We start from the raw sequence: 14,654 nt of genomic DNA on the forward strand, positions 1-14,654 counted from the left end.
AAATTAAAAACGTGCAGGTAAGAAATAAATTCATTCATTTTCTTTGTCTTCATCACCCTCCTCAAATTAGTTGAAATGCATTCGTGTGAACAAAGACTGAATTGCTGATATCTGTCTCTGGGAAATTATGTTAGTGAAAGCAGTAGATTGTTGGGATAGATTGCTTCAATCCTTGACATGTAACATTAAGTGGAAAATAAGACTTAGTTGTGATGAATTTCTGTTGTTAAATTCCTCCAGTTGTGCATATTGATGATGCTGTGGCTTTTTATAAGCAGCAAAAACACAGCTTAGAGTTCCTAGTTATGTTTTTGTCTAATCCACATCATTTTAGTAGCATCTAATGGTAATAGAAATCTGTTTCATAACTTTATGTGTATTTAAGGGCACATTTGTATTTGTCTCTTTTTACTGCCAGCTCTGGGTAGATCTGCTGAACTACTGGGGCTGGACTCCACACAGCTAACTGAAGCATTGACACAGAGATCAATGATACTCAGGGGAGAAGAAATCCTAACACCTCTTAGTATACAACAGGTAAAGCATCTCAGTGTTGAAATATTGTTTAGGGCCTGTTAAATATGGACTTGGTCTTCAGGACCAGGAAGATCATTAGTGACTCAGGAACAGAGGCTTAGCTCACACATCAGATTTGGCTGTCAAAAATACTACATAGAGTTTTTTGGGAAGGGCATAACTGGAATTGTAGGAATTTCTGTAGATCCCATCCCATCCTTCTGACAAAGGTTTGTAGCTTGGCTCTTGTGATTAAGCATGATTGCTTATCTTTTCTTCTTCCTTCCCTCCCCCCACTCCCCAGATTCTACCCACTTAGGCTGATATTTGTCACTGTGGACATTTGTGTCAGGTGTGTGTTTTTTTAAACTTCCAGCAGAAATGTTTGGGTTTTTTTTGGGGAAGGAGATTAGAAATAGGTGTGTATGACATTACACTTAGCACTAGAAAGGAGTAAATGAAGATGCCATTTCCTAAACTACTCTTATCTTTCTCCAAACCTTAAGTTTATCATTTCTTATTATTTGAATGTTCTGTCCTTGAAATACAACTTGAAAGGAGGTTGTAGTGAGGTCAGTGTCAGTCTCTTCTCCCTAGGAACAAGTGATAGGATGAGAGGAAATAGCTTCAAGTTACACCAGGAAAGGTTTGATTTGGATATTAGAAGAAACTTCTTCACTGAAAGTGTTCTCAAACACTGGAGCAGGCCTTGCAGGGAGGTGGATGAATCCCCATTTCAGAGGGTGTGTAAAATACACATAGGTGTGGTGCTTGAGGTCTAGTTAGCACCAGCTGTGGTACATAATGGTTGAACTTGATGTTAAAGGCTTTTTGCAATCAAAATGATTTTATGATAATGATTTTAAGTCCACACAGATGTACAGCTGTACTGTCAAAGTACATAGAGAGCCAAACCTCCTTGGATTCACATCCATAGAATGGTTTGAGTTGGAAAGGACCTTAAAGATCATCTAGTTCCAATACCCCTGCCATGGCCAGGGGCATCTTCTATGAGACCAACTTGGCCTTGAGCACCTCCAGTGAGGGGGCTTCCACAACCTCCCTGGGCAGCCTCTTCCAGTGTCTCACTACCCATGCTGTAAAGAATTTCTTCCTAATACCAGTCTAAATCTACTCTCTTGCAGCTTAAAGCCATTCTCCCTCATCCCATCACTACAATCTCTTGTAAAAAGTCCCTCCCCAGCTTTCCAGTAGACCCCTTGCAGGTACTGGAAGGCCACTGTGAGATCTCCCTGGAGCCTTCTCTTCCCCAGCTGAACAGTGCCAACCCTTGTAACCTATCACCACAGGGAGGTGCTCCAACCCTCTTATCATCTTCGTGGCCCTCCTCTGGACCCGTTCCAGCAGTTCTATGTCCTTCTTATGCTGAGGCCTCACCTGGAGTACTGTGTACAGTTCTGGAGCCCTGAACACAAGAAGGACATCAAACTGTTGGAGCATGTCCAGAGGAGGCCATGAAGATGCTCAGAGGGCTGCAGCAGCTCTGCTATGAGGACAGGCTACAAGAGTTGGGGCTCTTTGGCCTGGAGAGGAGAAGGCTTTGAGGAGACCTTATAGTGGCCTTGCAGTATCTGAAGGGAACCTACAGGAAGGCTGAGGACAAGGTCTTGTAATGACAGGATGAGGAGCAATGGGTTTAAACTGGCAGAGGGGAGATTTAAACTAGATGTTAGGAAATAATTCTTTGCAGTGAGGGTGGTGAGACACTGGCACAGGTTGCCCAGGGAGGTTGTGGCTGCTCCCTCCCTGCAGGTGTTCAAGGCCAGGCTGGATGAGGCCTTGAGCAACCTGTTCTAGTGGGAGATATCCCTGCCTATGGTAGGGGGCTGGAACTAGATGATCTTTGAGGTCCCTTCCAACCTAAACCATTCTATGATACCCCCCAGTCCTTCACCTTAAGGCTGTTCTCAAGTTGTTCCTCACCCAGCCTGGATTTGTGCTTGGGATTGTCTAGAGCCAGGTCCAGGACTTTGCACTTGGCCTTGCTGAACTTCATGTTGCATTGCTTAATGCAAAGCCTGCTAAGTTCTCAGTTACAGCAGCCATTGATGTGTTGTGTTTTCCTTCTTCAATGCAGGCAATAGACAGCAGAGATTCCATGGCTATGGCACTTTATTCTCAATGTTTTGCTTGGGTCATTAAGAAAATCAACAGCAGGATCAGGAGCAAGGAGGACTTCAAGTCCATTGGGATTTTGGACATATTTGGCTTTGAAAACTTTGATGTAAGTTTCAAAAGTTTGTTCAGATAGATGCTATGATATTTATGCTTCCTTGTCCATACCTTTTTCATCTTCCCTGAAATGTGGTTCTTCAGTATGTTATGACACAAACCAGGTCCTTGTTTGCAAAGTAGAATAACTTGGAGTATACTCATTTTTGCAAACTTCTTGTCTCTAGGTAAATCGTTTTGAGCAGTTCAATATTAACTATGCAAATGAAAAGCTGCAGGAATATTTCAACAAGCACATCTTTTCCTTGGAGCAACTGGAGTACAGCAGGTAAGAGATAAAATGGATTGGAAAGAATTCTGAAAATAAGCAGTGCAATAGAATGGTTTGGGTTGGAAGGGACCTCCAAAGGTCATCTAGTCTAATTCTTCTGCAGTCAGCAGGGGCAACCTCAACTAAATCAGGTTGTCCAGAGCCCTGTAGAGCCTCACCGTAACATCTTCAGGGGTGGGGCCTCAACTACATCCCCAGCCAACTTGTTCCAGTGTTCCATTACCTTCATTGTAAAGAATTTGTTCCTGACATTCAACCTAAATCTGCTCTTCTCTGGTTTGAAGCCATTGCCCCTCTTCCTATCACTACAGGCCTTTGTAAACAGTCCCTCATCAACCTTCTTGTAGGTCCTCTCCAGGTACTGGAAGGTTGCTATTAGGTCTCCATGGAGCCTTCTCTTCTTCAGGCTGAGAAATACCAGCTCCCTCAGCCTGTCTTTGTAGTAGAAGTGTTCCAAAGCTCTGATGATTTTTGTGTCCCTCAAAAACAAGATGATGGTTTTGGATTGATATAACCGAGTCCAAAGCAGTTGTAAGAAAAGCAAGAGCTCTAACTCCAACACTTTGGCAAATACCTGATGGATTTTCTTATCTCACTCTTGGAAATATGGAAAGTGGCATCATGATTTTGACAAGCTCTTTTCTCAGGTCAGAAATTCCCAGGTAAATGAGCTTGGAGCCTTCTGATTTGGCCCAGCACCTCTAGTGGTCAAATAGGATTCATTAAGGTAGGAGGATATGCACACCAAGACTCTACCTCACAAAGGCAGCAAGGACCAGCATTGCCTGCTGTGCCCTCCAAACTGATAGGAAGCCTCAAGAGAGATGTGGTTGCCTGTAGATCTCATGGGTACGACTCAACAGCTTAGCTTACCTTAGTTCCTTCCAAAATCTGTGAGGAACTGTGTATTTTCCTGTTATTTCACAGAATCACAGAATGTCAGGGGCTGGAAAGGACCCTGAAAGCTCTTCCAATCCAACCTCCTGCCAGAGCAGGATCACCTACACCAGATCACACAGGAATGCATCCGGGCAGGTTTTGAATATCTCTAGGGAGAGAGACTCCACAACCCCCCTGGGCAGCCTGTTCCAGTGTTCTGTCACCTCCACCATGAAAAAACTCCTCCTCATGCTTACACAAAACTTGTTATGCCTCAGCTTCCACCCATTGCTCCTTTTCCTGTCACTGGGCATCACTGAAAAGAGCCTGGCTCCATCCTCCTGCCACTCACCCTTTACATAGTTACAAACATTCATGAGATGACCCCTCAGACACCTCTCCAAGCTAAAGAGCCACAGCTCCCTCAGTGTCTCCTTGTAAGAGACATGTTCCACTCCCTTAGTCATCTTTGTGGCTCTATGCTGGACTCTTTCAAGCAGTTCTGTGTCCCTCTTGAACTGGGAGGCCCAGAACTGAACACAGTACTCCTGATGTGGCCTCGCCAGGGCAGAGTAGAGGGGCAGGAGAACCTCTCTCAACTTACTAGCAACACCTCTTTGAATATAGCCCAGAATGGCATTTGCCCTCTTGGCCACAAGAGCACACTACTGGCTCATGTCAACCTTCCATCCACCAGGACCCCCAGATCCTTTTCCCCTTCACTGCCTTCCAACAGATCAGTCCCCAGCCTATACTGATCCCTGGAGTTGTTCTTTCCCAGGTGTGAGACTCTACACTTGCAAGATAAATGTACCAGCTCCTCCTTTTTCTATGCTTAAGATAATTATGTTGGAGTTATCAATAAAAAGGCCTTCCTTATTTTCCTTAGAGAAGGACTGATTTGGGAAGATATTGACTGGAAAGACAATGGAGAGTGCCTGGATCTTATTGAAAAGGTAATAAAGAATGTGATATTGGTACCCATTTCTACTTTCTTATTCTGAGCTATGTCTGTAATTGCCAACAGAAAGAACAAGTGAGGAGATTGGTAGATCTTGAGTGTATAAATAGTGAGCTTTTAATCAGATTATTTCCATGCATGGGTTATAGATTATAAAATCAATTTTATAGTAACTGTGTACTGTTGTAGTAACAGTGTGTGATGATAAATAAAAGCCGTATCTGGGGATCATAGAATCCACAAGGATCATCTAGTTTCAGCCTCCCTGTCATGGGCAGGGACACCCTACCCTGGATCAGGCTGACCAGAGCCTCATCCAGCCTGACCTTGAACACCTCCAGGGATGGAGCCTCAACCACCCCCCTGGGCAACCCATTCCAGGCTCTCACCACTCTCATGGTGAAGAACTTCCTCCTCACATCCAGTCTGAACCTACCCATCTCCAGCTTTGCTCCATTCCCCCTAGTCCTGTCACTCACTGATACCCTCCCCAGCTTTTTTATAGGCCCCCTTCATATACTGGTTGATTCAAAAGTTTAGAAAGAAGGGACAGAGAATAGCAGTGCCTTGCTCCCATAATCACTTTTCATGGGATGCAGGTAATCTTCATTTGTTGCCTGCCAGATTTGGCTTAATCTGCAGATCTTTATGTTCCCATTAGTTCTGAAGGAACATGCAAAAGAGTGTGATGTTTCTGCAGTTATTAGTACATTAGCAGTGAGGAGTGGAACAGTTCAGTGCTGAGACATTGTCACTCTGTCTGGATGACAAAGCTGAAGTTCATAGTTTCATCCATGTTCACTTCTGCTAGCAGTGCAAGTGTGGCATGTGAATTTAGCCCTGTAGTGGGGTGCATAGCCGCATGGGTTTGACCACAGAAGCTGATGGGAGCAGGGAGGGCATCCAGCTGCCATGCCATGACTCCAGTGGTGGTGTTTGTCAGGAACTGTTCTGAGCTGCTGAGAAGTGACTTACTACATTGTGCTCTTGGAAAATCATGGTTTTCTGAGAAACTCTATCAATCTGTTAACTGAAGGGTAGCTTGCTTTGGTTTTACCACATCTTACTACTATAAGAAGTAGAGAACATGAAAGGAAGTCACACAGAGGCATATGCAAAGCAAAGGGCAGCTGAATTCATGCAGTGCATGGTTACACTGTGTTTTTGCTGTGCCCCTAGGAACTGTGGGTGCTAAAGTTTTACATAGGTTCATCAACTATGGAGATAATTTTATCTATGAAAACGTTTTTTAAAAGGCTGCTTATACAAACTCCTCCAATAATCTGGAGTCACTTAAACTGAGATCTTGGAAGCACTTGGGGTAATGTCATTGTATGTGCCCAAAAACTTGCTGCTTCTGGTATTGTCTTTCTTTATGATGGCCATGTACTGTGTGTTGTATGTTTCAAAAGGAGTGTGGTCAGAAAAACAGGATTGCATTTCTCTACGGAGCTGAGATTTTAGCTGTGTATGGGTGGGTGGTTCCATGCCTCTCGACACACAACATCATCAAGAAGTTTGTGATTTTTTTCTGAACTGGAGACATCTGCATCCATCTGTGCTTAGATTTGTTTTCTGTCTTTTCTTGCTGTTCTAGAAACTGGGTCTGCTGGCACTCATCAATGAAGAGAGCCATTTTCCTCAGGCTACAGACTCCACTTTGCTGGAGAAGCTGAATATCCAGCATGCTGTATGTGATGTTCTGCTCACATTTTCTGTGCAAATTATGGAAGGTCTCTTTGCTTCTTTAGAAATGCATGGCTCATATAAATGGATGCATTTGTACAGGCTGTTTTGGACATAATCCTACTTTGATAGCAATCCATATCGTTTGCTGTCAAGGCTGAGTCAGTTACCTGGAAGAACGTGCCCTTCTCACTGTCCACTCAAATGTATCCATATTGGTGAATAAACCAAATGCTGCTCTAAAGCTCTGACAGCTTGAATCATAGAATTAACCAGGTTGGAAGAGACCTCCAAGCTCATCCAGTCCAACCTAACACCCAGCCCTAGCCAGTCAACCAGACCATGGCACTAAGTGCCTCATCCAGGCTTTGCTTGAGCACCTCCAGGGACAGTAACTCCACCACCTCCCTGGGCAGCCCATTCCGATGCCAATCACTCTCTCTGCCAACAACTTCCTCCTAACATCCAGCCTAGACCTCCCCCAACACAACTTGAGACTGTGTCCCCTTGTTCTATTGCTGGTTGCCAGGGAGAAGAGGCCAACCCCTACCTGGCTACAGCCTCCCTTCAGGTAGTTGTAGACAGCAATGAGGTCCCCCCTAAGCCTCCTCTTCTCCAGGCTGCACACCCCCAGCTCCCTCAGCCTCTCCTCATAGGGTTTGTGTTCCAGACCTTTCACCAGCTTTGTCACCCTTCTCTTGCAGTAACTCCAATTATTTAGATCTTCGGTTTTCCTTAATTTAATGAAGTATTCACCTGGATTTAATTTACTGCCTTACTACCTCATAGGCAGCAGGTTTCCTGTCCTGATTAGTGATAACTTTACTTGAGACCCTAGAATTATTTTGGAGAATTTGTGGGATACAAACATATCCACCAACCTTCATAACTACCAGCTTAAGACAGAGCCTTCTCTTTCAAAGTGCCTTTAAGGGATATTTCTACCAGATGGGGCTCAGGTTTAGTATAATGCCTTTTAATAATAAATCTGTTATTGCTGTATTTGAAGCAGCCTAGACTAACAAATCCTATTACCATTAGAAGTTGGTTGTTTGCTTTTAGAGTGCTTATCCACTGGGGAGGTCACTGGAAGACAACGGTTTGTTTAGATCTGGGTTGAGAGGATAATATGACCCTTTGTATCATTCTGCTCCCAGACTGTTATCATCCACCCATTGCCCCCCCCCCCTCATTCTTTTTATCTTTTCTTTCTGCTCCAATTAGAACAATCCTTTTTACGTAAAACCAAGAGTTGCTGTTCACAACTTCGGAGTGAAGCACTACGCCGGGGAGGTAATTTTCCTTTCTTTCTTTGCTGAAGTCATTCCAAATGGAGTTTTCATTAGCTTAATGTTACCCTGAAGCTGCTCCAGATTAGCTAAAGCACTCTGTTCCCTCAGCACTTTTTACAGTACCACCCTTGGGAGAGCTGCCTGACTACTTGGCTTGGTGTTTGAATCAGTTTTCTTTCCTGCTAGGTCCACTATGATGTCAGGGGGATTTTGGAGAAGAACAGAGATACTTTCAGAGATGACCTCCTGAATTTGTTACGTGAAAGCAGGTACATTGCTATGGTTTTCATTCAGGTTATGATGGTAAGGGGTAGTGTACCACCTAACTCTGCCAGGGATTGAATATGTTAGATTTTTTTGTAGCATTAGACCTTGATGGAGTTGAAACATAGAGGAGATATCAGAGGTGCCTGTAAGCAGGTCTTACTATAACCACTTCTCACAAAGTTGGCTTTTCCCTTGCTGTGGAGTACCTCATCCCTGTTCAGTCCAGAGTTTTGATAGAGCACTCAGTTGCTACTCAGTGATGAATAAGGATGATGAATGCTAGCAATGATTTCTAAGTGCTGCAGGGTGTCTTGTAGGCTGCACACTTGTGTGGTTTATTGCTTCACATACAATTTAGATTGCTTTTATTTGTAGCATTTGCTAATTTGGTTGAAAGGTTAGCCTGAGAGACCACAGTGAAAACTGCTTCAAAGGGAGAACTTCTATAAAGATTTAGGTTGCTGCAAGTCTAAGCTTGGATGTCTTTGATACTTGCATGCTTCCTGTCATTCTGCTGTGTAAGGTCTCAGGGGTAGGTATCATGTCCCTTTCTGTAACCATATGATTAAGACTCCAGGAGACACAGAAGGGTGACAGAAGAGGAGAAATCTGAGCCCTGGTGTTGGTGGCTCAGCTGCCACTCTCTACACATCCTGCCTTTCGTGCAAGTTGTTTGCTTGTAAATCCCTTAAGCCCTTCTGTGCAGTGGAAACTGTTAATAAGCATTTCCCTCTCTGTGTTGTTTGTTCTGGTTTCATGACATGTCTGACATAACATCTGTCAATTGAAGAGTTAAAGCTGCTGGGCTTGGTTTTGCTGTTGTACCAGCATCTGTCTAGAGCTCAAGTTAAAAGGTCTGTGTTTCTGTAGAAGCACTATGTGGAAGGTATCCAACTGACAGGGTAGAAAACATCATGCACAGCTGGTATCTGAAAGTGTGCTTTATGTGGGTGATTATTTTATGCTATGGTCCCAAACAAGCTGGAAGTCTTGGGTTTAAGTCTTTGTTCAGGTGCAGTTGCTGTTACAGTCAGCTGGAGGTCTGGTTTAGTAAGTCAAATAAAGTGCAGTAAGGACTCTAGGACTTCATACTTTGTTTCCTTAGTGATATATTTGAAACAAATAAAGAAACTCCTTGCTATGTTTTGCTTTACTTTGCTCTGGTGTTTTTTGTTCTGCCCTGTGTAAATCCTGCAAAGGCAAAGTCTGTGGCTTATTAAAGATTGTGAATAAAATCAATAAGCATTTTCTGGATGCAGGAGCTGCTTTCTAAGGTGCAGTGTATTCTTTGTGTTCTGTGCTGACAAACCTCATAATCAGTTAAAATATAACTTAGAGGTGTTCTTTTTCTTTCCCATTTCAGTCTTGATTTCATCTATGATCTATTTGAACATGTCTCAAGTCGCAACAATCAAGACACTCTGAAATGTGGAAGCAAGCACCGAAAACCCACTGTCAGTCTTCAGTTCAAGGTTAGTTACTTGTCATCTCTGTTAGGTAAAACCTATTCAGCAAAGAAGAGTTGTAGATTAAAATAAGCAAAACTTCAGCATCAGAACATTACCACCTCTTGTATGAAATCTAAAATCAACCAGAAAATCACACAAAGCCTTACAGCAGTGCTTGTATGCTAAGAGAAATAAGTACTTAATAAATGCCTCATTAAGGTGTTGCTTTGCTTTTTAACTCAGAGTTTGGAAAGCATTTTTAGTAAACATCTTTTTATGGAGCTTTAGAGCCCTCCTTTCACATGTGGCACCATATGGGAATCTAGCACAAAGCCTTCACTAAGTTGTGTGAGTACAAGTCTGGATTAGTTTTCTTTCATGATATTTAGAATCATAAAATCATAGAATCAGTCAGGGTTGGAAGGGACCACAAGGATCGCCTAGTTCCAACCCCCCTGCCATGCCCAGGGACACCCTACCCTAGAGCAGGCTGGCCACAGCCTCATCCAGCATGGCCTTAAACACCTCCAGGGATGGGTCCTCAGCCACCTCCCTGGGCAACCCATTCCAGGCTTTCACCACTCTCATGCTGAACAGCTTCCTCCTCATGTCCAGCCTGAACCTACCCACCTCCAGCTTTGCTCCATTCCCCCTAGTCCTGTCACTCCCTGACATCCTAAGAAGTCCCTCCCCTGTAAGAGCCCTTGGGCAATATAAAGTATGCTAAGACATTAAATCAAAACATTGCTACCTCTTACCTAAAGCTGCAGTAATGGACTACTAAATAGCTGGGCTGCTTTGCAATGAATCCACCTTCATATCATGCCATCACCGAAGAGTTAGTTTTGTTGGGTTTTTATTGTGTTTTAAAGCTTTCCAGGAATTAGTCCATCTCATTTCAAATGAAGAACTTTGTCCTCACAGCTTTATTTTCATGATAGATTGATTAACTCTTTTTTTCCTTTGACAGCCTGCCTAATGTGGGCTTGGGGGTGCACAGAATAGCTGAGATTAGATGCCGTCTGTTTCAGCCTGTTGCTGATCAGACTAGTGCAGGGCAAACTTCAGATTAGCTCATAACCTGACAATGATTTAGAAGCGTGCAGCACTGTGCAGAATCTGGCCATCTGTACCACAGATAAATGTGAAAGGTTAAATGCTTTATTAGTAGTATTAGAGGTTACATTATTTCTGTTCAGACTGACCACCTTTTCTGATAGTAGCCTGCACTGAGAGAATTGGCTTAGTTGTCCATAGACACTGTTATGTTCTCGCAGCTTTGCTACAGAAGAATCACAGAATCAACCAGGTTGGAAGAGACCTCCAAGATCATCCAGTCCAACCTAGCACCCAGCCCTAGCCACTCAACTAGACCATGGCACTAAGTGCCTCATCCAAGCTTTGCTTGAACACCTCCAGGGACAGTGACTCCACCACCTCCCTGGGCAGCCCATTCCAATGCCAATCACTCTCTCTGCCAACAACTTCCTCCTAACATCCAGCCTAGACCTCCCCTAGCACAACTCGAGACTGTGTCCCCTTGTGTATGTTCTTCACTGTAAAATCATGATGATAGTGTTGATCTGAAAGGCTGGTGAAAGAAACAAACATGCATCTATTAATTCTGTGTGTTTAAGAGCAAGAACTTAGGTGGGGCAGTAATTTCTGGTGTATACCACTAGGTGTTGCAGTTAGATGTGTGCAGTGCCAGGGTGCAGGAGTGTTGCTGGGTTATGTTGTTTGTACAAAAAGTCAGCTTGTGAAGTGCTGTCTTCTGTCCATCTGTGTTTTAGGAATCACTTCATTCCTTAATGGCAACACTGAGCTCTTCAAATCCTTTCTTTGTTCGGTGCATCAAACCCAACGTGCAGAAGGTAAGATTTACATCACACTTAACCTTTTCTGTGTATCTCAAGCCTAATCTTTCACTGCCTGTCTGATTACTTAGCCGTGTGTGAAGCAGAGGGTAGCATTCCTTACTGACTTTGTAAAGGGCTTCACAAGGTGAAAGCACTGGGGAAGGGCTTTTGAATTTCTTTTTCACCTGTGGGCCACATCTTTGGGCTCCCATAATAGTCATTGCTCCCAGCTTTGATAAATGACTTGCTTTAAGGATGGTTATATAAAGAAGGCAGAAGGTTGCACTGCACATTTGACAGCTCTGTGGGAGTCTTTTTTAGGGGGAAATGTCACAATTGAAATATTTGTGTTAAATGACTAGAGGCAGTGAATGGTTAGACATACAGCAAAACTGGTGTGAAGGACTTACTGTCTTCTTGTCAGACTCTTAGTCCTTTAATTTAAGTCCTTTTTAAAGTGTCTTCATGGTGGTTGCTCAGTTCTGTTAGAGAATTGTTTTTAGAACAGGCTTGGAAACCAAGGCTGACAATTCATCTATTTGTCAATTTGTCTTTTCATTATCTGGGGCACAGATAATGAAAAGCAGTGTCAAGACTTAGTTAGGCACATTGGTGGGCTCTCTAGAAATAAAACAGTAATGGTATAGTGATTGCTGAAGTTAATATTACTAGCTTGGTTCTGATATTCTGGAGGGTTTTTAATCTGATTTTGGTTTTATGGCCCATTTTTTAAGTATGATCTGGTTATGTCCAAAAATGCATGAGGCAGAGCTGCTAATGAATCTAGTTTTTTACACAGCAACTTAGAAATAAGTGACTTTGCTGTAAATCCAGTTTTCCATGTTACATTTTTTTCTGGGATATCTGGTTAATCAGGACACATCAAACCTGGCAGACTTGCATTTTTCTGTACATACTCAGTTGTACATGTTTTCAGTTGTGATTGACTCTGTTGTTGCACTGATACTTGTGGTGTGTGGTATAACATGCAGAGTGTGAGCACCTTAGCAAGAGGAAACAGCCTGGAAGTGAATAAGACCTGAAGTGTTTGATGCTCTAAGATGTGCAGCCACCAGGTAGCCAGACCCACAGGGATGGAATCACCTTGGCTGCCACACGGGGTCTGTGAGCCTGTGTGTGTAGCAAAAGCACCCATCACTAAAGGACAGCAGTTTTGAGAAACATGGTTTGTTCTTTATTCCCATTTCTCCCTGAGAGCTCCATCACTCTTACAAAGCCCACATGCTGACACTGGAATAGAAGAAGATGTTTCTACATTTGTCCTTTTGCATCTGTAAGGCTTATCCACAGTACTAGTCACAAGGATTTGCAGTGGTCCATGAAAGAACCAGACACTTGTTGCATTTCCATTGCAAGGAAAGCACTGTGTTCCTTGTGGCTCTGCTAGACTTTTCCCACTGGAATGCTTCATCCCTGGCAGATTTGGTACATGCTACTGCATCTGCTGTCATTAAAACAATCTTGCAGAATTAGCTGCTGTGCAAGCAGAAGGAGCTTCAGTCTCAGGAAACCACATCTAGTTGCTGAGGTGTGTGCAGGAACAGACTAGGAAATTCCTGTAACAGTCTCTTTTAAAGTATGTATAAAAAGTCACTGAAATCTTACATGAAATCGTTTGTTTTCTGTTTGCTTTAATTTAACTTGAGGGAGTGGCTTTAGCAAATAAGTTGTACGTGAAGGACATGAGTAGAGAAAAGGATCAAACAGTTCAGCTGTTGTAGATGATTCAGAAGACTTGATAGAAAATGAGAAGAAAAGTCATGTATAATACTTGTCAGTGGCACTTTTCACTCAAGGAAGTGCTCTCAAAATGCATTTTAGAGACTCACTGGTTTAAGTTTTATTTGAAATGCCTTGCCTTTTGTTCCCCTCCAAGACTCTGATTTTTAGTGCTATACTCAAGACATTGTTGCTGTTGCTCCTCCTGCAGTGGTGCAGGTACAGAAACAGGCCCATGAATGGCATTTGGCTCCTCTGTATCTGATAAGGATTCTGTGGCTGCACATCATGTTAAACTTTTCATAGGTTATCCTGTTGTAAAACTTGCTGCTTCTTTTCAGCTAGACAAATGAAAACCAAGGTGAGTCAGTTGGTGTAGCTCCGAGCCAGCACAGCTTAGAGACACATTAGCTGTGAATGGCCTGCCAGGGATGACTGCACACATAACACACTGTGCAGGGCTGGTTAGAAACATAACCACTGAAAGGGACAAGCCAATGAAATGGAGAAACTGGGACTGAGAGGGATGCAAAGTTTTCTGATGGAGCATTCAGTCTGTGTTTTCAGTCCATAGTTTTCACTCTGCAGTGATGGTGATATGGAATGTTAAAATGTCACTCTTCAAAAACTACTGAAACTGTGCTTGCAGATAACAAACTGTGTGAAAGAGAGGTGGTCTAATTGCTTTTTTGTAATATGTAGTATTAGAAGGTGAACTGGACCAGAGAGGCTCAGCAAGGAGATAGCTGAAGGAGCAGAGGAAAAAAGCCCTCAAGTTCCTCATTGTTCTCTGGGTTATGTAGGAATATAACTACTTGAAGGGACATTGTGGAGAGGCTGCTGCTGGCCTCTTCTCACAGGTAACTGGAGGCAGAATGAGGGGGAATGGCCTCAAGCTCAGACTGGGGAGTTTTAGATTGGACATTAGGAAAAAGTTTTCACAAAGAGAGTGGTCAGGCACTGGAATTAGCTGCCCAGGGAGGTGGTGGAGTTGCTGACCCTGAATGTGTTTAAGGGTTCTTTGGATGTGGTGCTTAGGGATATGGTTTAAGGTGAATCTTCTAGAGTAGGTGATCCTGAGGGGCTTTTCCAACATGGATGTTTCTGTGATTCTGTGGATATATGAAACACCTGTTGATGAGCATCCTTTGTAGCTCTGAAGGGTAGGAGCTGGTGGTGCTCATAAACCTGTTTTACTTGGGAAATATGTTTGAATTTTGTAGGTGAATGAAATTGAGCAGACGGATGACAAATGCAGAAGCAGAATGTGTAGCAGACAGTGCTTCCTCTGTTCTTCTAGACACTAAAATATATTCATTTTAGAGAAGAGATGTGATAATTTATAGTAATTATTGATGTTTGCAGTTGTTTAAAAGTTAAATTTTTGATCATGTGACAGTGGAAAGCAAAACCACTTCAGCATTTGCAGTAAACCACTGAACATTTACATATCAAAGCAGGATCTGCACTCATTAGTGCCAT

General features: G+C 43.1%; 1 protein-coding gene across 1 annotated transcript in view; it reads left to right on the forward strand.

Annotated features, from left to right (window-relative positions):
• Positions 1 to 14,654, forward strand: part of MYO10 (myosin X) — a 154,295-nt gene that overhangs the window by 89,669 nt on the left and 49,972 nt on the right. Inside the window, exons 11-19 of the mRNA XM_064161193.1 lie at positions 419 to 537; positions 2,615 to 2,761; positions 2,937 to 3,037; positions 4,809 to 4,875; positions 6,478 to 6,570; positions 7,791 to 7,859; positions 8,045 to 8,127; positions 9,489 to 9,597; positions 11,367 to 11,447. Of these exons, the coding sequence (XP_064017263.1) occupies positions 419 to 537; positions 2,615 to 2,761; positions 2,937 to 3,037; positions 4,809 to 4,875; positions 6,478 to 6,570; positions 7,791 to 7,859; positions 8,045 to 8,127; positions 9,489 to 9,597; positions 11,367 to 11,447 (869 nt within the window). The remainder of the gene's footprint in view (positions 1 to 418; positions 538 to 2,614; positions 2,762 to 2,936; positions 3,038 to 4,808; positions 4,876 to 6,477; positions 6,571 to 7,790; positions 7,860 to 8,044; positions 8,128 to 9,488; positions 9,598 to 11,366; positions 11,448 to 14,654) is intronic.

This window comes from Pogoniulus pusillus, chromosome 21 (assembly GCF_015220805.1).
Source record: "Pogoniulus pusillus isolate bPogPus1 chromosome 21, bPogPus1.pri, whole genome shotgun sequence".
Taxonomy (NCBI): Eukaryota; Metazoa; Chordata; class Aves; order Piciformes; family Lybiidae; genus Pogoniulus; species Pogoniulus pusillus.